The following is a 21,391-nucleotide window of genomic DNA, read 5'->3' as shown; positions in this document are numbered from 1 at the left end:
TAAATAGAAGGGTAGAGTAGAGTATTTTTGCAATGTAGCAGCTATATAGGTAACAATGAACTTGAATTAAAAATCAGCTTTATTTGTCACATGTACAGCAAAACATACAGTGAAATGCACCGTTGGCATCAAAAGGGAACTCAGTCTGAGGCAGTGCCGAGGGCAGCCCATGCGTGTTGCCATGCTTCTATCACCCACACTGCAAATAGTACTCACAACTCACTAACGTACATCCGTGTGGAAGGAAACCGGAGCACACAAAGGAAACCACACGGTCTCGGGGAGAACGTACAGGCATCAGCGGGAATTGAGCCCAGGTTGATGATCGCTGCTGTCATACCACCCCAATGGACTTGTCAATTAACTTCAAGTAGAAATACCTTACTTGAAACAGCAGCAGCAGGAATTGAACCCTGATCGTTGGTGCTGTGAAACGTTACACTAACAACTTTATTGCTGTTCTTTAGCAACAGGATTCCACCCTCTCATTTCTTATCATTTATAAACAAAACCACTGTGATGTTGAAAACTGCTTTCCGCACATTCAACCTTCCCCTTTGGATCTAGACTCAATTTTCTGCTTGTGATGCTGACACGTTTAATGTGAGCTTTATCTGATCAGCATGTCACAATAGTGCAAGGAAATTACTATACTGATTTTTATGACCTTTAATTTGCCAGTGATTCACTGCATTTATACTGGAGCATTCCAGAAAATAAAAATCCGATCTCAAATTTCAGAACAACAGGCCAAATGGAACAGCAACTATCAGTATACAATCTATTTGCCTGGAAATGGAATACATGCATTAGACAGCTCGGATACAACATCCATGGTCCACTATGACCGACGGAGGGCCTCCAAAATTCTCAACAACAATTTAAGGTACGAACACAACTTCATCTTTGGTTTTGGGGACACAAGAGACGTCAGATACTGGAATCTGAATAGAAAAACAAAACAACTAAGTGCTGGAGAAACTCCCTGTGGAGGGGAAATGACAGTCGATGTTTTGGGCTGATACCTTTCACCCAGATGAAAGGTCTAAAAGGATCCAAATGGTTTCTCCAATTTATGAAAGAAAGGGAAGGGGGAGGACACCAGAGGAAGGTGATGGGCAGGTAAAGAGATGAGGTGAGAGGGGGAAACTGGAATGGGAATCGTGTAGGGGAGAGCAATTACTGAGAAATTGATATTCATGCCATCAGGTTGGAGAGCACCCGGAGGTGTTGCTCTTTCGACCAGAGTGTGGCCTCTTCACGGCTGTAGAGGAGGCGGTGGACTGACATTTGATTACTAATTTAATTGGTTCAGCACAGCATTGTGGGCTGAAGGGCCTGTTCCTGTGCTGTACTGTTCTATGTCCTATTTGTTCAGAAGCATGTCCGTAACTCTGTTAGACATCCGTGTCAAACTAAACTGTAACTCTTCATGGATCTGACCTTGTGAATAGCTGTTCATGGTTTATGGGAACAGTAATATATTGGACAAGGCTTATATAACGAAGAAATAAAGTGATTAATCACTAAAGAAGTGGAACCCAGTGTGACAGAGTCCATGACAGGCAGACACATGAGCAAGTATTTGAAGAGGTGTGCATTGATCAGGAGCAGTCTGCGTGGGTTTCAGTGGACAGGGAGTGTTCCCCTGATTTAACAGAACAGCTAGGGCGTGAATGATGAAGGACATTCAGCTGGCAAATGGATCTCCAACAACAGGAGATAAGGAACTATTTCAGAAACTAGCAGTGGGAATCTGGTCGCCTGCTGTTGAAGGTGGAAGTGTACATTGGGACAAAGACATGTAAAGGCCATAAAATCTGGGGGGAGGGGGGGAATGTGGAGCTTACAAAGTCATCGGGATGCAGCATGAAATGTTACAGCCACCGTGGGAATGCCATAGTGCCTGTTACACTGGCCCTCACCAATTTGTATCGCTGATCCATGGAAAGAATCCTATCTGGATGTAACACACACAAAATGCTGATGGAACGCAGCAGGCCAGGCAGCATCTACAGGGAGAAGCACTGTCGACATTTCGGACTGAGACCCTTTGTCAGGACTAACTGAAAGGAAAGATAGTAAGAGATTTGAAAGTAGGAGGGGGAAATGCGTAATGATAGGAGAAGACCAGAGGGGGTGGGGTGAAGCTGAGAGCCGGAAAGGTGATTGGCAAAAGGGATACAGAGCTGGAGAAGGGAAAGGATCATGGGACGGGAGGCCTAGGGAGAAAAAAAGGGGGAGGGGAGCACCAGAGGGAGAGGGAGAACAGGCAGAGTGATGGGCAGAGAGAGAGAAAAAAAAGAGGGGGGAGAAAAACTTAAATATATCAGGGATGGGGTAAGAAGGGGAGGAAGGGCATTAACGGAAGTTAGAGAAGTCAACGTTCATGCCGTCAGGTTGGAGGCTACCCAGCTGGTATATAAGGTATTATTCCTCCAACCTGAGTTTGGATTCATTTTGACAATAGAGGAGGCCATGGATAGACATATCAGAATGGGAATGGGACGTGGAATTAAAATGTGTGGCCACTGGGAGATCCTGCTTTCTCTGATGGACAGAGCATAGATGTTCAGCGAAACAGTCTCCCACTGTATCCCTTTTGCTAATCACCTTTCTGGCTCTCAGCTTCACCCCACCCCTTCCAGTCTTCTCCTATCATTTTGCATTCCCCCCCCCCCACAACTTTCAAATCTCTTACTATCTTTCCTTTCAGTTAGTCCTGACGAAGGGTCTGGTTCCCTCCACGAACTCTGTCTAGACTTCTCATTGCCTCAGTTAAGCAGCTGCATAATCAAAGACCCATGGACGTGGCCACTTCGGGCATCTGGCCCCTCGTTCCTGGGAATAGTCGTGCAGTGAAAGTGCTGCCACAATGCCGCTGGGTAGATGGCTCCTTGTCTGAGCTTGGTTGTGAGATGCCGGTCTACTGCTACATTGCCTTTTCCTGGATGAAGATTACAGGTTTGGAAGGAACTTCTGACAGCTATGGCATTTTCACTTTACATTGTAATCTAAACCGTTAACGTCTTCTTCAAGAACTCACTGCTTTTAGTTAGGAAGCTGTGCTCCTTTCGGTGCATCACTCAACATGCAATATTGTTTAAGGTCATTTCCAGTATACAAGCAAACAAAATACATGTAACTCCAGATCTGATACAGCACAAAAAAACACAATAAATAGATATAGCTTCTGCCCAGAAAGTGACGTTACAGTGAGCAGAATATTACCTGCTTACCTGTCACACTGAGAACTCTCTGCTCCTGTGGTATGGCATTCACACCGAGTGCACTGTCCATTGATGTTGCGGTAAAAGCCTTCAGCACAGATACTGCATTGCATGCCAGCGTACCCGGGGAGACAGTCACACTGCCCCAACGACACATTACATGTTCCATTCGTGCTTCCAACAATACTGCAGTTACATCTGAGTTCTGTGAGAGGAGGAAAGAGACGATTAACTGTCTGTCAGAGGTACAACATCAGTCTAATCATCAGAGAAGGCAGCGGAATTGAACCCTTATCAATGGTTGCTGCACTAACCACTACGCTAACTTGTCACGTGAGGTATTGTGACAAGATGTTCCATTAGAAACTCAGTGGGCTGGATTGCAGCTGTCTATCCTTTATTGAGAGCAATTTGTGACCCCTGGTCTAGGAAAGGGTGTGCTGGCATTAGAAAAAGACCAGAGAAGGATCATGAGAATGATGCCAGGAATGAAAGGGTTAACGTGGCTCTGGCCCTGTACATGCTGGAATTTAGAAGAATGAGGGGAATCTTTTGAAACGTGTCAGTGATGGCACATCAGCATATAGGAGGGAGAATGAAAATCTGGCTGAGCGGTGCCACAGCAATAACCTCTTGCACCTTGTCAGCAAGACTAAGGGGCTGATTATTGACTTCAGAAGGAAGAAACCCGAAGAAGCAAGCCTTTCTTGTTTCAGCAACAGATTCCTTAGTGTTATCATTTTGGAGAAACTGTCCTGGGCCCAGCACGTAACTGCAATTACAAAGAAAGCACTTCCTCGGGAGTTTGTGAAGATTCTGCATGACATCCAAAACTCTGACAAACTTTTACAGTTGTGTGGTGGACAGTATATTGGTTGGCTGCATGTCGGCCTGAAAGGAAACACCAACAGCTTTGAATGGAATATCCCACAAAAAGTAGTGGATACAACCCAGTCCATCACAGGAGTGGAAACATGTCGCAGGAAAGCAGCATCCATCATCAGGGACCCCCGCCACCCAGACCATCCTCTCTTCTCACTGCTGCCATCAGGGAGGAGGGGACAGGAGCCTCAGGACCCACACCAACAGGTTCAGGAACAGTTTTTACCCCTCATCCATCAGGCTCTTGAACCAGAGTAACTTCACTCATCCCATCACTGAACTGTTTCCACAGCCTACAGACTCACTTTCAAAGGACTCTTCATCTCACGTTCCCACTATTCATTACTTATTTATTATTATTTTCTTATTGTTATTTGGAGAGTTTGTTGACTTTTGTACATTGGTTGACTGCCTAGTTGGTGGGGTCTTTCACTGATCCTATTATGGTTATTATTCTATTATGGGTTTATTGAGTATGCCCACAAGAAAATGAATCTCAGACAGTGATACATATATTCTGACAATAAATTTACTTTGAACTTCGAATATCAAATATTGAAAGATCTAGACAGAGTGGATATGGAGACGATGTTTCCTATAGTGGGGGAGTCTAGGACTAGAGGGCGCAGCAAAACAGAGGGACATCCATTTAAAACGGAGATGAGGAGGATTTTCTTTAGCCAGAGGGTGGTGAATCTGTGGAATTCATTGCCACAGATGACTGTGGAGGCCAGGTCATTGGGTATATTTAAAGCAGAGTCTGATAGGTTCTTGATTAATCAGAGCATCAAAGGTTATAGGGAGAAGGTAGGAGAATGGGGTTGAGAGGATAATAAATTAGCCATGATGGAACAGTGGAGAAGACTTGATGGGCTGAAAGGCTAGTTCTGTTCTCATGTCTTAATGGTCTAAAACACTTCAATCCTAGTTGCAAGATCAGGAGAGCGAGATTTTGCATATCAAATAACCTGAGTTATTTAACGTAATCAAATTATAATTACAAACTAGGGAACATTAGCTTAGCAAGTAATTCTCAAACAAGAAAGCTTATTATAGTATCTGATGATTAAACACTCTGTTGGTTTCCCTGAAACGAAGGTGTCAATGAGGCAGAGGAAAGCTGTGCTACATGGTTTGAGATGACTGATTCACGGTTTAATCTCACCCTCCGTGCCAATTCACCCCAACCCAATCCCTTGCTCGCCACCTTCTGAATCACTGAGAGCCACAGTGGAGTAGTGGCTACCAGAACGTCATTACAGCTTTGGAGCAGCAGCGTTCGATTCCAGTGTCCCCTGTAGGCAAGTTTGCACATTCCTTCTCGTGAACGCGTGGGTTTCCTCTGGGTGCTCTGGTTTCCTCCCACGGTCCAGAGACAAAGAGCTGGAAATTCCACTGCCTGGGCCTCCGCTGTCAACCAGTAAGGGGAATTGTCCAATACCACATGCACAACTGCAGCGCCTGGGCCTCTGCAGGCAACCTTACATTCTTTCCAAGACATACAAATGATAATATGCTTAAGAAGTCAGTGGTGCTGCTCTGGATTTCAAGCATCTGCAGAACTTCATGTATATAAACGACAAGGTCAGCCCTTGTGTTAACTCCTTCTGAACAACCTCACTGGATCTGTAAGTTAACAGCTCTAGCATAAATTCAAAGTTCGAAGTAAATTGATTAACAAAGTATGTACATGATACACAGTAGACAAAGAAACAGAATAAAATCATTAGAAAACAATCAGGCAGCAAAGGAAGACAATGTGCAAATACACATAATAAATAAATGGGTGTAGTCCTTGAAAAGTGAGTCCGTAGGTTATAGGAACAGTTAAGTGTCAATGTTTCATACGTGTCTAATAACATACGCGAATAATAACATTTCTTACTAATAGGTTTTATTTGAAATTGAAGAATTGTTCATTAAAATTTAAAGTTTAACATTTCCCTGTTTCTGCTTTCTAAATTCAGCACTGCTTCCTCTCGTTATATGGCTCTCTGTGACTGATTTCTACATTTAATTCACCCACTGTAAACTTCCTTCTACCTAATTGCTTGAGGAGGACATCCGTCTCCATCGGAGTGGAAATAAGAAAGCTCAGTTGGTGACGGTTATAAACTGTGCTGCTGACCTACATAAAACACCAAGATCAATCTTTGAAAGCGATTGATCAGATAGGGGCACAAAGGTTTTCACTGAGACTCGGGCTAGGGACATTGCCTCAGGATTTGAGAGATGAGGAGAAGCTGCTTTTCCTTGAGAGTACTGACTCTGTGGAATTCTCTGCCCAGGGAAGCCGTAGAGGCCAATTCATTTCATATATTTAAGACACAGTTAGAGGGTTGTTTGCATAGCTGGGAATAACGGGTTATGGGAAAAAGGGCCAGATCAGACATGATTTTATTGAATGGTTAGCAGGCTCGATGGGCTGGATGGCCAACTCCAGCTCCTAGTTTATTGGTTTTATTTTTTGTCTAGAGATACAAGCCCTTCTGGCTCACTGAACCATGTCACCCAACAGCCTGCCGATTTAATCTAGCCTGATCACAGGACAATTTACAATGACGACCAGTACGTCTTTGGACTGTGGGATGAAACCGGGGCACCCGGAGGAAACCCACACGGTCACTAACAGAACATACAAACCCTTTGCAGATGGCGCTGGAACTGAATTCTGAACTATAACACCCTGAGCTACAATGCTAGGTGCTCTGCTACTGTGGCACCCCGTGGACCTCCAATCACACCAATCCTCATAATGCTCAACACACAAGCTTAATTCACTGCACACAAGAGATTTTGCAGATGCTGGAAATCCAGAACAACACATACACACAAAATGCCGGAGGAACTCAGCAGGTCAGGCAGCATCTATGGAAAGGAATAAACAGTCGATTTATTGGCTGAGACCCTTCAACAGGACTTTGGCCCAAAACGTCGACTGCTTATTCCCTCCAGGAATGATGCCTGACCTGCTGAGTACCTCCAGCGTTTTGTGTGTTGCTCAACACCCTGAAATATACAATGATGTTCTCTCAACTTTTAGATCAAGCAGAACAGGGTCCTGATAGAAACAATAATGGCCAAGATGGCTCCACTGAAAATCTTCACAAAACTGCACCAAACACACTTCTCCATTTCCCAGAACAATGCCACCCATCACCAGGAGGCCACTTATCCAAATCACAACAGCAGAGCTGAGTTTTCACCCTCGCCAGGCCTTTCCACGAGGCCTTGGTGTACAGGGAATGTCTAAGTGAAGATTACTGCGGAAAACAAAACTGCAGCAATGAGATGCAGAAATGTAGGTCATATGTAAAGAGCTAGAGGGAAAGTGTTTCTGAAGAAACAATTACATCCAACACCTGCTGAGGGTGGAGTTATTCAGAAAGATAAATTATGAAGGTGCTTGACTGGTACAGCTTTACAGTCAGCTGGTGTAAGGCACAGGCAAACCTTTCCAATGCTACTACACAGAACTCAGAAGGCTACAGCACAGTACAGCCCCTATAGCCCACAATGTCATGCCATCCTTTAACCTACTCTAACATCAATCAACCCTTCCCTCCCTCGTAACCCTCCATTTTTCTTTCATCCATGTGCCTATCTAAACGTCTCTTAAATGTCCTCGATGTATCTGCCTCTACCACCACCCCGGCAGCAGATTCCATGCACCCATCACTCTCTAAGTACAAAACCTACCTCCGACATCCCCCCAATTACTTTAAAATTATGTCCCCACATATTAGCAATTTCTGCCCTGGGATAAAATCTCTGGCTATCCACTCTATATCTATGCCTCTTATCATCTTGTACACCTCTATCACATCACCTTATGTGGCACATCTTGACGGCAGTAATAGGATTAGGCCGAGCCAGCATGGATTTACCAAGGGCAAATCATGCTTGACTAATCTGTTGGAGTTTTTTTGAGGGTGTAACAAGGATGTTAGACGAGGGTAAGCCAGTAGATGTTGTGTAACTAGATTTTCAGAAGGCATTCGATAAGGTGCCACATAGGAGATTGGTGAGTAAAATCAGAGCTCATGGCATTGGGGGCAGGGTTTCAACATGGATAGAAAACTGGTTGGCAGATAGAAAGCAAAGGGTAGCAGTGAATGGGTGTTTCTCAGACTGGCTGGAGGTGACTAGTGGGATACCACAGGGCTCTGTATTGGGACCACAGTTCTTTATGATTTATGTCAACGATTTAGATGAGGGCATTGAAAACTCTATCAGCAAGTTTGCTGACGATACTAAACTGGGTGGCAGTGTGACATGTGAAGAGGACGTTAGGAGAATACAGGGAGACTTTGATAGGCTGGGTGAGTGGGCAGATACTTGGCAGATGTCATTCAATGTGAATAAATGTGAAGTTATCCACTTTGGAAGCAGGAACAAGAGGGCAGAGTATTGTCTGAATGGTGTAGAGTTAGGTAAGGGAGAAATGCAAAGAGAACTAGGAGTCAATGAAGGTGAATGAGCAAGTGCAGCAGGCAGTGAAGAGGGCAAATGGAATGTTGGCCTTTATTACAAGGGGAATTGAGTACAAGAGCAAGGATGTCCTTTTGCATTTGTACAGGGCCCTGGTGAGACCACACCTGGAATATTGTGTACAGTTTTGGTCTCCAGGTTTGAGGAAGGACATTCTGGCAATTGAGGAAGTGCAGCGTAGATTCACTAGGTTGATTCCTGGGATGGCAGGGCTGTCTTACGCAGAGAGATTGGAGAGATTGCGCTTGTACACACTGGAATTGAGGAGATTGAGAGGGGATCTGATTGAAACGTTTAAGATAATTAAAGGATTTGATAGGATTGAGGCAGGAAATATGTTCCAGATGTTGGGAGAGTCCAGTACCAGAGGGCATGGATTGAGAATAAGAGGTCAGTTATTTAAAACACAGTTGAGGAAGAACTTCTTCTCCCAGAGAGTTGTGGAGATGTGGAATGCACTGCCTCGGAAGACGGTGGAGGCCAATTCTCTGGATGCTTTCAAGAAGGAGCTAGATAGATATCTGATGGATAGGGGAATCAAGGGATATAGGGACAAGGCAGGGACTGGGTATTGATAGTGAATGATCAGCCATGATCTCAGAATGGTGGTGCAGACTCGAGGGGCCGAATGGTCTACTTCTGCACCTTTTGTCTATTGTCTTACACCCTCCTCCACTCTAAATTTAGAGAAAATTCCTAGCTCACTTAAACCTATCCTCATCGGACAAGCTCTCTAATCCAGGCAGTATCTTAGCAAATCCCCTCTGCAGCCTCTCAAAAGCTTCTACATCCTTCCTAAAATGAGACAACCGGAACTGAAAACCACAGCCCAAGTGTGGTCTAACCAGGGTTTTACAGATCTGCAACATTACCCCATGGCTCCTGAACTCAGTCCCCCTGACTAACGAAAGCCATTTCACCATACGCCATCTTAACCACCCTATCAACTTGCCTGGCCTTACATGCATCACCTTACAGGGAATGATTGAGTGATCTGGCTGTCCAACCCTGTCCAAAGCTCCAGAGGAACCACAGAGAAATGTGCCATATTAAAAATAGTGATTTGGTCACTGAGAAAATGCACAGTTTGGGGGAGTCACTTCTTATGAATCTGGTGGTAGGTGTCAACGCACTGGGGTCATTTGCATCCTTCTCGTAGGTCAATAAGCACACTTGCTGAATGATACTCGATATGTAATAGTGCTTCCTGCAAACAAGAGATGCATTCATCACTATACAATTCACCACTTAGATATAGAAAGCACAAGAAGGAAGCATGTTACTCGTTCCAAGTAAGGAGCACACACAACTCTAAAAATATTCAAAAACATCCACTCAAGGCTCGGCTGAGAGCTGGAATTATTTATCCTGTTTGATTTCCCTGCCAGCTCCTGTCGAGAAAGTATTCGGACATGGAAGGGCTTCATTTCACACTGAGTATCACTGAGTCACTTTATTAATAATTGACTGACTTTGCTCAAAGGGGTTTTTTATTTTTACTTAGCTCAACTGACAGGTGTGGGGTTGACTCTGCCCGTCGGTGGCGGTGAGCTGTGTTGGTTTGTGAAAGTGACCCACTCTGACATTCAGGTGACGTGCTGGACAGCTATCAGGTTAATGTAATTCGGGAAAAGTTCAAAACCTTCCCACAACCAGATTCATTGATGATCTTACTGTCAATACATGTTGGTATTTATGTAATTATTCCACATCTGTACTTCTGTTTTTCTATAACTCTTTACTCTGCAGAATCTAGGGTGCCTAAGACTTTCACTGACAACAGCATAGTTGCCCAGTTCCTTTCCATAACTTCACAGCCTGTGACTGGGTGCAGCAAAACTCCACTCACTGAGCTTCGGCCAGAGCTGCTTCATTGGAAACTATCCACTCCAATAAATCACCTCTGAGGCAGGGCATGGCCCAGTGAAGCAGAACAGAGAGTGCATGATTACACTGCAAAAACAGTCAGCTTGAATCAAGAAATGCATCAGCATTTGCAGCACGGTGAGTGTTTCAGGTCCCTGATAACGTACCCTGTTCATCAGATAACAAGAAGCTTGAAACAATCAGTGAAATTAAATAGGTGAAAATTTAAACCCTCAACAGACCTGATCTATGAATTATCCAAGAAGATGGCTTTCTTTGCTAACTCCTTTTCCCAGGGTTGAAATGTCTAAAACCAGAAGGCATGCATTTAATGTGAGAGAAGGAGTTTTGAGAGGCAATTTTTTTCCCCAGGGTGGTGGGTGTCTGGAATGCTTTGCCTGGGGTGGAGGCAGAGGCAAATACATTAGGGGTTTTTAGGAGATGTTTAGATAGTCACATGAATATGAGGAAAATGGAAGCACACGGACAATATGTAAGCAGAATGGATTAGTTTAATTGCCCAACACACACAAAATGCTGGTGGAACACAGCAGGCCAGGCAGCATCTATAGGAAGAAGTACAGTCGAGGTTTTGGGCCGAGACCCTTCATCGGGACCATCTGATTTTTAACCTAATTGGTTCTGCACAACATTGTGGGCTGAAGGGCTTGTTCTTGTGCTGTACTGGTCTGTGTTCTATGTTCCGAAATATTCCATATTCCTTTCACATATCCTTCAGGTACTCCAGAGAATATCACACAGGCTCCCAGTTTTGTTTAACCCTTTTCTTACGGCAGCAGTTGGGAAACACACGGGGTTGTCCGGGAGCACATCCCTGTCCTCTGCACTGACGTGTCTGGAAGTGTAATTGGCACATTCACAGTGATGTCACTGTGTGGCCAAGTGGAATATAGCTGGTAAAAATCCATGTAGATTCTCAGCTCACCTGAGCACACAGTACCCGTGCCACAAGCGTAGCAACACTTGCACACTGTGCAGCACAATCCTCGCTGATTTGATATTGACGCAAACAACGCACTTCATCGTATGTTTCAAGGTACCTGCGACAATTGGAGCTAATTTTGAGAAAAACAAGCCGCTCTTTTATAATACCTAGGTCTGGACAGATAGTAACAGACACACCACATCGGTACGCGTATAACTGTGCGTAAACATACCAATCCTCGCACAGTAAGGAAGCTGAAACCGCAGAGACCCAGAAAATGAGCAGACATATAATCAGCTCCCCAAAACAATGTGAATAAGCGCAGCAGGAATATCCGAGCTAACCGAAGTGAATTCCTGAGACCTGGCCAACAATTACACAGGGAGTTACAGCTGCTCTCATAGAGCAGGCTGATCTGAATAGAAAATATACAAAGCACAAAGATGCCCCAGACCGATCCGTGATCGATGAATATTCATGTGGGGGAGGAATATGCCAGCAAATTTCACAGCCAATCTCTGATTTTCAGCATTTATCCCCATCTCAGTGATAAACAGAAACTGAATATTAATCATTTTGATAACGATATACACAATTATGAGGGAAGATAGGGAAAATGCAAGCAGGCTTTTTCCACTGAGGTTGGGTGAGACTAGACATAGATATCATGGGTTAAGGGTGAAAAGGTGAAACGTTTAAGGGGAACCTGAGGTGAACTTCTTGACTCAGTGGGTGGTGAGTGTGTGGGACGAGCTGCCGGTAGGAGTGGTGGGAGTGGGGTTGATCTAAGCGACATTTGGATAGGTACATAGATTGGTGGGGTATGGAGGGTGGTGGTTCAGGTGCAGGTCGATGGGACTAGTTTGACATAGACTGGATGGGCCAAGTGACCTGTTTTTGTGCTATAGTGTTCTATGACTCCATGTCTCTAATATTTCACCGATGTACAGACAATATATTTGTTATTGTCACCTATAGCTATTGTAAGTTTGCACTGAACTGCTGCCGCAAAACAACTAATCTCACAACATATGCCAGTGCTATTAAACTTGATCAAACTAAGGTAACCCGCTTTGTACCATTTCAGGTTATCACTGAGTTGGTTATCCAGTGTAACAATAGACAGGGCTGTGTAAATGTCTCCAAGGAAACACAAATCCACAAACTCTCCACAACAAGCCTGACAGACCCATAATAGAACTCTGCGACAAAGCTTCCCGGTCGCACAGGAATCCTTACAGTCCTTTAAGTGAGCTCTGGGCACAAACGAGAAAAAATGTGCAGATGCTGGAAATCTGAACACCACACACAAAATGCTGGAGGAACTCAGAAGGCCAGGCAACATCCAGGAAAAGAGTACAATCTCGAAGGGTTTTGTCCCAAAATGTCGACCGTACTCTTTTCCTGGATGCTGCCCGGGCTGCTGAGTACCTCCAGCATTTTGTGTGTGTTGCTTGATCATTTTGTTCTCCTTTACACTTGAGTCCTGAGGAATGACAAAGAACAGCATTGAATCTTTGACTCGATTGGCAACCAGCACTGTGTGGGCCAATGAAACTGAAGGACCCATCAGAGTGGAGCGCTCCCCCAGCTGACAAAGGTTCCTCTTCTCCCGTGCTCTGGGCCGCTCCTCTGAACTTAAATACCTGCTTACCCAAGGTCACACACAGAGCTACAGAAGCACAACCTCACAGACCTACAACCTCAAGACCAGTGAAGTTCAAGGGGAGTGGATCATGTCGAGCACAAAATACCCAACTGAAGCATAAAACCCGAACTTGTGGCAGCAATGAGGGAGCACCATGAGACAGGGAGAGCAGTGACAAGGGAGTGTCCTGTGACGGGGAGGTCAGAGACGAGGGAGTGTCCTGTGACGGAGGAGGCCAGTGACGAGGGAGTGTCCTGTGACGGAGGAGTGCCCTGTGACGAGGGAGTGTCCTGTGACGGGGGAGTGTCCTGTGACGGGGGAGTGTCCTGGGACGGGGGAGTGTCCTGTGACGGGGGAGTATCCTGTGACGAGGAGGTCAGATACAAGGGAGTGTCCTGTGACGGGGGAGTGTCCTGTGACAGGGATGTCAGTGACGGGGGTGTGTCCTGTGACGAGGGAGTGTCCTGTGACGGGGGTGTGTCCTGTGACGAGGGAGTGTCCTGTGACGATGGAGTGTCCTGTGACGAGGAGGTCAGCGACAAGGGAGTGTCCTGTGACAAGGGAGTGTCCTGTGACGGGGAGGTCAGTGGCGAGGGAGTGCCCTGTGACGGGGGAGTGTCCTGTGACGAGGGAGTGTCCTGTGACAAGGGAGTGTCCTGTGACAGGGAGGTCAGTGACGAGGGAGTGTCCTGTGACGGGGGAGTGTCCTGTGACGGGGGGAGTGTCCTGTGACAGGGGAGTGTCATGTGACGGGGGAGTGTCCTGTGACGGGGGAGTGTCCTGTGACGGGGAGGTCAGTGACAAGGGAGTGTCCTGTGACGGGTAGGTCAGTGATGAGGGATTGACCTGTGACGGGGGAGTGTCCTGTGTCGGGGGAGTGTCCTGTGTCGGGGGATTGTCCTGTGACGGGGGAGGACAGTGACGAGGGAGTGTCCTGTGACGAGGAGGTCAGTGACAAGGGAGTGTCCTGTGACAAGGGAGTGTCCTGTGACAAGGGAGTGTCCTGTGACGGGGAGGTCAGTGATGAGGGAGTGCCCTGTGATGGGGGAGTGTCCTGTGACGGGGGAGTGTCCTGTGACGGGGGGAGTGTCCTCTGACGGGGGGGAGTGTCCTGTGATGGGGGAGTGTCGTGTGACGGGGGAGTGTCCTGTGACGGGGGAGTGTCCTGTGACGGGGAGGTCAGTGACGAGGGAGTGTCCTATGACAGGGAGGTCAGTGACAAGGGAGTGTCCTGTGACGGGGGAGTGTCCTGTGTCGGGGGAGTGTCCTGTGACGAGGGAGGCCAGTGACGAGGAAGTGCCCTGTGACGGGGGAGTGCCCTGTGACGAGGGAGTGTCCTGTGACGGGGGAGGCCAGTGACAAGGGAGTGTCCTGTGACGGGGGAGTGTCCTGTGTCAGGGGAGTGTCCTGTGACGAGGGAGGCCAGTGACGAGGAAGTGCCCTGTGACGGGGGTATGTCCTGTGACGAGGGAGTGTCCTGTGACGAGGGAGTGTCCTGTGACGAGGGAGTGTCCTGTGACGAGGGAGTGTCCTGTGACGAGGAGGTCAGTTACAAGGGAGTGCCCTGTGACGGGGAGGTCAGTGACGAGGGAGTGTCCTATGACAGTGACGAGGGAGTGTCCTGCAACAGGGAGGCCAGTGACGGGGGAGTGCCCTGTGACGGGGAGGTCAGTGACGAGGGAGTGTCCTGTGACAGGGAGGTCAGTGACAAGGGAGTGTCCTGTGACGGGGGAGGTCAGTGACAGGGGAGTGTCCTGTGATGGGGCGGTCAGTGACGAGGGAGTGTCCTGCAACGGGGTGGCCAGTGACGGGGGAGTGCCCTGTGACAGGGAGGTCAGTGACGAGGGAGTGTCCTGTGACGAGGAGGTCAGTGACAAGGGAGTGTCCTGTGACGGGGAGGCCAGTGACGGGGGAGTGCCCTGTGACGGGGAGGTCAGTTACGGGGGAGTGTCCTGTGACGGGGAGGTCAGTGACGGGGGAGTGTCCTGTGATGGGGGAGTGTCCTGTGACGGGGAGGTCAGTGACGAGGGAGTGTCTTGTGACGGGGAGGTCAGTGACAGGGGAGTGTCCTGTGACGGGGAGGTCAGTGACAAGGGAGTATCCTGTGATGAGGGAGTGTCCTGTGTCGGGGGAGTGTCCTGTGACAGGGGAGGACAGTGATGAGGGAGTGTCCTGTGACAAGGGAGTGTCCTGTGTCGGGGGAGTGTCCTGTGACAGGGGAGGCCAGTGACGAGGGAGTGCCCTGCAGCAGTAAGGGCAGCGATGAGGGAGTGCCTTGCCTTACGGTGACGAGAGAGCACCTCACATGGGGGGGGGTCTCTGCAGTGGGAGGGGAGCAACGAAGGTGCAGCCTGTCGTGGGGGAGACAAGTAAACGCCCCACAGTGGAAGGGACAGTGATGAGGGAGCAACCCATGTTCAGAGGGGTGGAATTGAGGAAGCATCAGTCAGAAGACAGCAATGAGGGCGTATGTTTGGGGGCACCAAGGAGGGAGTGCCCTGAAGTGGGAGGGGCGTTGACAAAGGAGCTTGCGGAGTGCCCGGGGCATCCTCAAGGAGCGGTGTCTCAGAAAGGCAGTGTCCATTATTAAGGACCTCCAGCACCCAGGGCATGCCCTTTTCTCACTGTTACCATCAGGTAAGGGGTACAGAAGCCTGCAACACTCACTCAGCGATTCAGGAACAACTTCTTCCCCCTTCCATTCGATTCCTAAATGGACTTTGAAGCTTCAGACACAATCTCACTTTTTTAAATATACAGTATATCTGTTTTTGGACATTTTAGTAATCTATTCAATACAAGTACTTGATTTACTTGTTTATTTAATATTATCATGTTTCATTTTAATTATTATTATTTTTTCTCTCTCTGCTAGATTATGTATTGCATTGAACTGCTGCTGCTCAGTTAACAAATTTCATGCTACATGTAGGTGATAATAAACTCGATTCTGATTTAGGATCTCTGGAGATGCTGAGAGACCTTTAGTGTCTGGTTGCGAACATCATGTGGGTCAAGAAAGCCTTGAGGGAAGTGGTTTGTGCGCCAATGAGGAAGAGGCAATTGAGCTACTGTCGGCCCAGCTGGGGATGTGCGTCCAGACCTGGGTCTGAACCCTGGAAGGGGAGGCCTGGAGGAAAGATTGAGGGGCTGGAACCTCAACAGAAAACTCTGAAAGGGTCACGGTTTAAGACCCGGGGCATATTAACTTGCATTTGAAAGGATCACACTGAGGCAACTATGACCATTAAAGCAACTGACTGGACCCATGTAGTCAACTTATTTGCCTTTCCAAAGGGGCTGCGGGATACAGAACAGAACAGTTCTGAAATCTCCCTGGAAACACAGCAATGCCGAGATTCAAGTGAAAATGCCAAGCAAGAGTTTGGACTGTTATCAGGCCGGGGGATTATAGGTTATGGAGACCCAGTGAGTGGAGCAGAGGTGATGCACTGCCACAGATATTCAAGCAGAGACAGAACAGGTCCGACAGTCTGAATGGCCTCTTCCTGTTATCATGCAACTGCAACAGATCTACGAAACATTGAGAGGTTTGTCAGCATCTATGGAGAGTCAACATTTCAGGTCTCCATTGATGCTGCCTGACCTGCTGAGTTCCTTCAGCATTTTGTGTGTGCTGCTCTGGATTTCCAGCATCTGCAGAATCTCTGGTTTTTGTGAGAGAGGTCTAAGTGAACACATTCAAAAACTGCCATTATACATTAATGGGGCAAGGTGTGTTGTGGCTTAATTTGTGTTTTCGTTGTTAACAGCAGCAACTAGATTGAGTTCACCACAACGCTGCTTCCAGGATTCCAAGGCACCTTTCTCCAGAACTATAGATTTTGATAATCTATTAACATCTCCCTGAAGGTGGAAGGGGTGTCTCTGTGCTCCACATAAACAGAAGAGATTCTGCAGATTCTGGAAATCCAGAACAGCAGACACAAAATGCTGGAGGAACTCAGCAGGTCAGGCAGCATTGATGGAAATGAATAAACAGGCTGATGTTTTAGGCTTAAGACCCATAACTCAGCAAAGTTCTTTAAGGGTCTCAGCCCCAAAACGTCATTTGTTTATTCCTACCATTGATGCTGACTGATCTGCTGAATTCCTCCAGTGTCGGGTGTGCTGATTCAAAATTGGTTAGTGCCATTTCCAGGACAGAAGTGTAAAGGAGAACAAGATCTAGCCGTTACTCTGGATCTGACGCAGCACAAAAAAACCATAACTTGGCAAAATGTTTGCAGATGTTTCAGCTCCAATCGAGAAGCCACTATCACTGCGCAGCTGTGGGTGTTGAATGCCAGCTTGTATACTCCTCCGGGGACTGAATGACATTATGATGCAGTTGGCTGGTTCCAAACAATGAACAGTTTAGCAGTAGAAGATTCTGATTGGCTAGTTTCAAGGGAGATTTGTTAGAAGTGTTTGCTTTGCCATCCAGATCCCAAGATTACTGGTCATTCATTGAGAGTTGACATCGTTGTTTCTATCTTTCTGTCAGGCTACATGAGCATCAATCAGCTAGCGAGCAGAAGGGATGATCCACTCTTGCTAATATCAGCTCATGAAGAAGGTGGTGGTACCATTTAAACTGGACGACAGTCTTGACTCAAGCAAGACCAAGAACTATAATTTCTTAAGCAAAGGATCCATCAAAAAAACAGATCAATATAGATCCGGTATATGAATCTTTGTGGAGAAAGGAGAAACAATGACATCGGCACTCATGAATCACCAGTAATCTCAGGATCAAACACTTCCAACGGGCGTCCCTTGAAGCTGGTCAATCAGAATCTTCTTCTGCTAAACTCTTCACAGTGTTTTGAACCAGCCAATTTGATTACAACATAAGATCATAAGACAAAGGAGCAGAAGTTTGCCATTCGGCCCATTGAGTCTGCTCTGCCACAGGAGTGCTCTCCACTATCTGGGCATTTCCCTTCCCTTTTCTGACAGTCCCCCAGTTTTCTGACCCCTGTAGCCTAGGGATGACTACCTCCCTGCAGCTCCTGTCTATCACCTCTTCATTTTCCCTAATAAGCAGGTCATCAAGCTGCAGCTCCAGATCCCTAACATGGCCTCTGAGGAGGCGCATCTCGGTGCGCCTGGCACCGATGTGGCCATCAGGGAGGCTGGAAATCTCCCAGGATTCCCACATCTGACAACCTGAACAAAGCACTAACCCTCCTACCTAATTCTACAGGAATGAAACAAGGAAAAATTAGTCCACTCACCCATTTACCTCATCAAACACACAAACGTTTTAAACCGTTAGCTCGTACCATTAGCTGTGTAAGCCCTGCTGTTCTTCCATCTGTCCAGGCCGATTCGCCACGGGGAAAAAAGAGAGTTGGTGCCTTGCTCTCGCCTCTTCCTGTTACCACCTAAGCCCGTTGAGCCAAAGCCCTACACTCTGCTGCCACTCACTCTGCTGCCCACTGTATAGCGTGGTCTTCTTTTTAAACTCTCCGCGCTGTCCTGTCTACGTCACGCACCTGCGCAGTCTCACCCTTCTTGTACTCGAAGAAGTTTTTTTTAAAAACTGCCTTCCTTCAGAATTTAGCTCTCACACCGTCCTTCTTGTCCCGATCCAAAAAAATCTAATTAATATTCATTCAGACCCCAGAGGAGTATACAAGCTGGTATTCTGAGGAGACAACACTCTCAACTGCGCTCTGATCAAGGCTTCTTGATTGGAGCTGAAACGTCTGTAAACTCTTTGCCAAGCTCGACGACCAACCAAACTTCCAATTAGCCAACCCGAGCTACCAATGTTCCACAATATTTCAAATAAGAGAGCTTACATTCCTAGACTGATTGTATGTCTATAAAGTGATGCTAGGCACAGGAGTGTCTGTACGTAAGGTGACTGAAAGGTAATGATAAAGTCGTAGTGATCAGGGTGTCTCTGGCCTCCACATGTTGGACGGAGGATACTGGACTTCTGACTTAGCAAAGTTCAAGATCTAGGCCTGAAATGAACAGCTGCCTGATGGTTGGAACTAAGAAAGTGATATAGTGATGTATTTCAGACCTGGGTCTGCAGATACGGTCCACGGGATTCAGGCTGTTGTGAAAAACACGACAATCCTCTGCCCACAGCAAGCTGCTTGACATAAAGTCACGACTCATTAGGTCTGACCACTGATTATTCCTTCATTGGGTGCAGGCAGATTTTCAAAAGCTCTGCTTTAATATTTTGAAAGCAAGTTGGAAACATCCTAGACCATCGCTCACGAGAACAGTATCTGATATTTCACCCTCCAGACCCAATGGCAATGGGTTATTCTGCAGTTTATAAGAGGCTGAAAACTACCCAGTGCGCGATTACATGGCAATAGTCATGTATGAGGACTCACAGTTCAAAGCAAATCCATTATCAAAGTCTTATATTACTAGGTACTACCCTCAAATTCATTTTGTTTTAATGTTCATTAGTGATCATTTGTGGAGGAAAAAGCATTAATTATTGCATTAATAGGGACAGATGATTTTTAGTGATTAAACACCTCCCCTGAAGATGTTCACTTAACCTAGTGTTTTCTAGCATCTTCAAGAAAATCCACTCTATGAGGAGGAAGGAAATGGATTAATATTGAAAATCCTGGACAGAGTGGATGTGAAGAGCAATTTCCGACAATGGGTGCACCTCCAACCAGAGGTCAGAGGGACATCCATTTAGAACAGAGATGAGGAAAAATGTCTTTAGCCGGAGAGTGGTGAATCTGCGGAATACATTGCCATGGACAGCTGTGGGGAGGAAAAGTCACTGAGTATATTTAAAGCGGAGGTTGATGGGTTTTTCATTAGTAAGGGTGTCAAAGGTTAAAAGGAGAAGGCACGCAAATGGAGTGAAGTGGGATAATAAATCAGCCATTATGGAATGGAGTGACAGGCTTAACCATCGGATTCCATCTTTTTCAGCCTTTTACCTCTTCCACCTATCACCTGCCAGCTTCTCACTTCATCCACCTGCCTCCCCTCCCCACCTGACAGATCGTACTCCTCCCCTCCCCACCTGACAGATCATCCTCCTCCCCTCTCCACCTGACAGATCATCCTCCTCCCCCCCCCCACCTGACAGATCGTACTCCTTCCCCCCACCTGACAGATCGTACTCCTCCCCTCCCCACCTGACAGATCATCCTCCTCCCCTCCCCACCAGCCAGATCGTACTCCTCCCCTCCCCACCTGACAGATCGTACTCCTTCCCCCCACCTGACAGATCGTACTCCTCCCCTCCCCACCAGCCAGATCGTACTCCTCCCCTCCCCACCTGACAGATCGTACTCCTACCCCCCACCTGACAGATCATACTCCTTCCCCCCACCTGACAGATCGTACTCCCCCCCTCCCCACCTGACAGATCGTACTCCTCCCCTCCCCACCTGACAGATCGTACTCCTCCTCCCCTCTCCACCTGACAGATCATCCTCCTCCCCCCCCCACCTGACAGATCGTACTCCTCCCCTCCACCTGACAGATCGTACTCCTTCCCCCCACCTGACAGATCGTACTCCTCCCCTCCCCACCTGACAGATTGTACTCCTTCCCCCCACCTGACAGATTGTACTCCTTCCCCCCACCTGACAGATCGTACTCCTTCCCCCCACCTGACAGATTGTACTCCTTCCCCCCACCTGACAGATCATCCTCTTCCCCCCCCCACCTGACAGATCGTACTCCTTCCCCCCACCTGACAGATTGTACTCCTTCCCCCCCACCTGACAGATCGTACTCCTCCCCTCCCCACCTGACAGATCGTACTCCTTCCCCCCACCTGCCAGATCGTACTCCTCCCCTCCCCACCTGACAGATCGTACTCCTCCCCTCCCCACCTGACAGATCGTACTCCTTCCCCCCACCTGACAGATCGTACTCCTTCCCCCCACCTGACAGATCGTACTCCTTCCCCCCACCTGACAAATCGTACTCCTCCCCTCCCCACCTGACAGATCGTCCTCCTCCTCCCCCACCCTTCTCATTCCGGCTTCTGCCCCCTTCCATTCCAGGCTCAGCCTGAAGAGTCGGCTATTTATCCCACTCCACTGACGCTGCCCGACCTCCTTCAGCACTTTAGTGCGTGGAACTCCAGATTTCCCCATCTGCAGAATTTTGTGTTTACAACTATCAGAAGGTTATTTATGAAGTTGAAGTGAATGCTGGGAATGGGGGAACTATCGGTGGGATGCAGAGCACCAGAAGTTCATTTCCTCTCACAGCTCTATTTTTGGAATGCTTATTTAGCTCAGTTAATGAGTAATGAAAAACGTCATGAGGCAGATTGGGTGACTGAAGCTGTTTGGGACGCTGCATGCGTCA

At 47.3% G+C, this 21,391-nt stretch overlaps 1 protein-coding gene across 2 annotated transcripts in view; it reads right to left on the bottom strand.

Moving 5' to 3' along the window:
• Positions 1 to 21,391, bottom strand: part of LOC132407467 (multiple epidermal growth factor-like domains protein 9) — a 205,789-nt gene that overhangs the window by 121,587 nt on the left and 62,811 nt on the right. For both annotated transcript variants that reach the window (XM_059994038.1, XM_059994039.1), the window contains exon 2: positions 3,240 to 3,435. In XM_059994038.1, coding sequence (XP_059850021.1) covers positions 3,240 to 3,435 — 196 coding nt within the window. The remainder of the gene's footprint in view (positions 1 to 3,239; positions 3,436 to 21,391) is intronic.

This window comes from Hypanus sabinus, chromosome 18, assembly GCF_030144855.1.
Source record: "Hypanus sabinus isolate sHypSab1 chromosome 18, sHypSab1.hap1, whole genome shotgun sequence".
Classification (NCBI taxonomy): Eukaryota; Metazoa; Chordata; class Chondrichthyes; order Myliobatiformes; family Dasyatidae; genus Hypanus; species Hypanus sabinus.
Note: the sequence above shows the minus strand (reverse complement) of the source record. Positions and strands in the feature narration are given on the sequence as shown.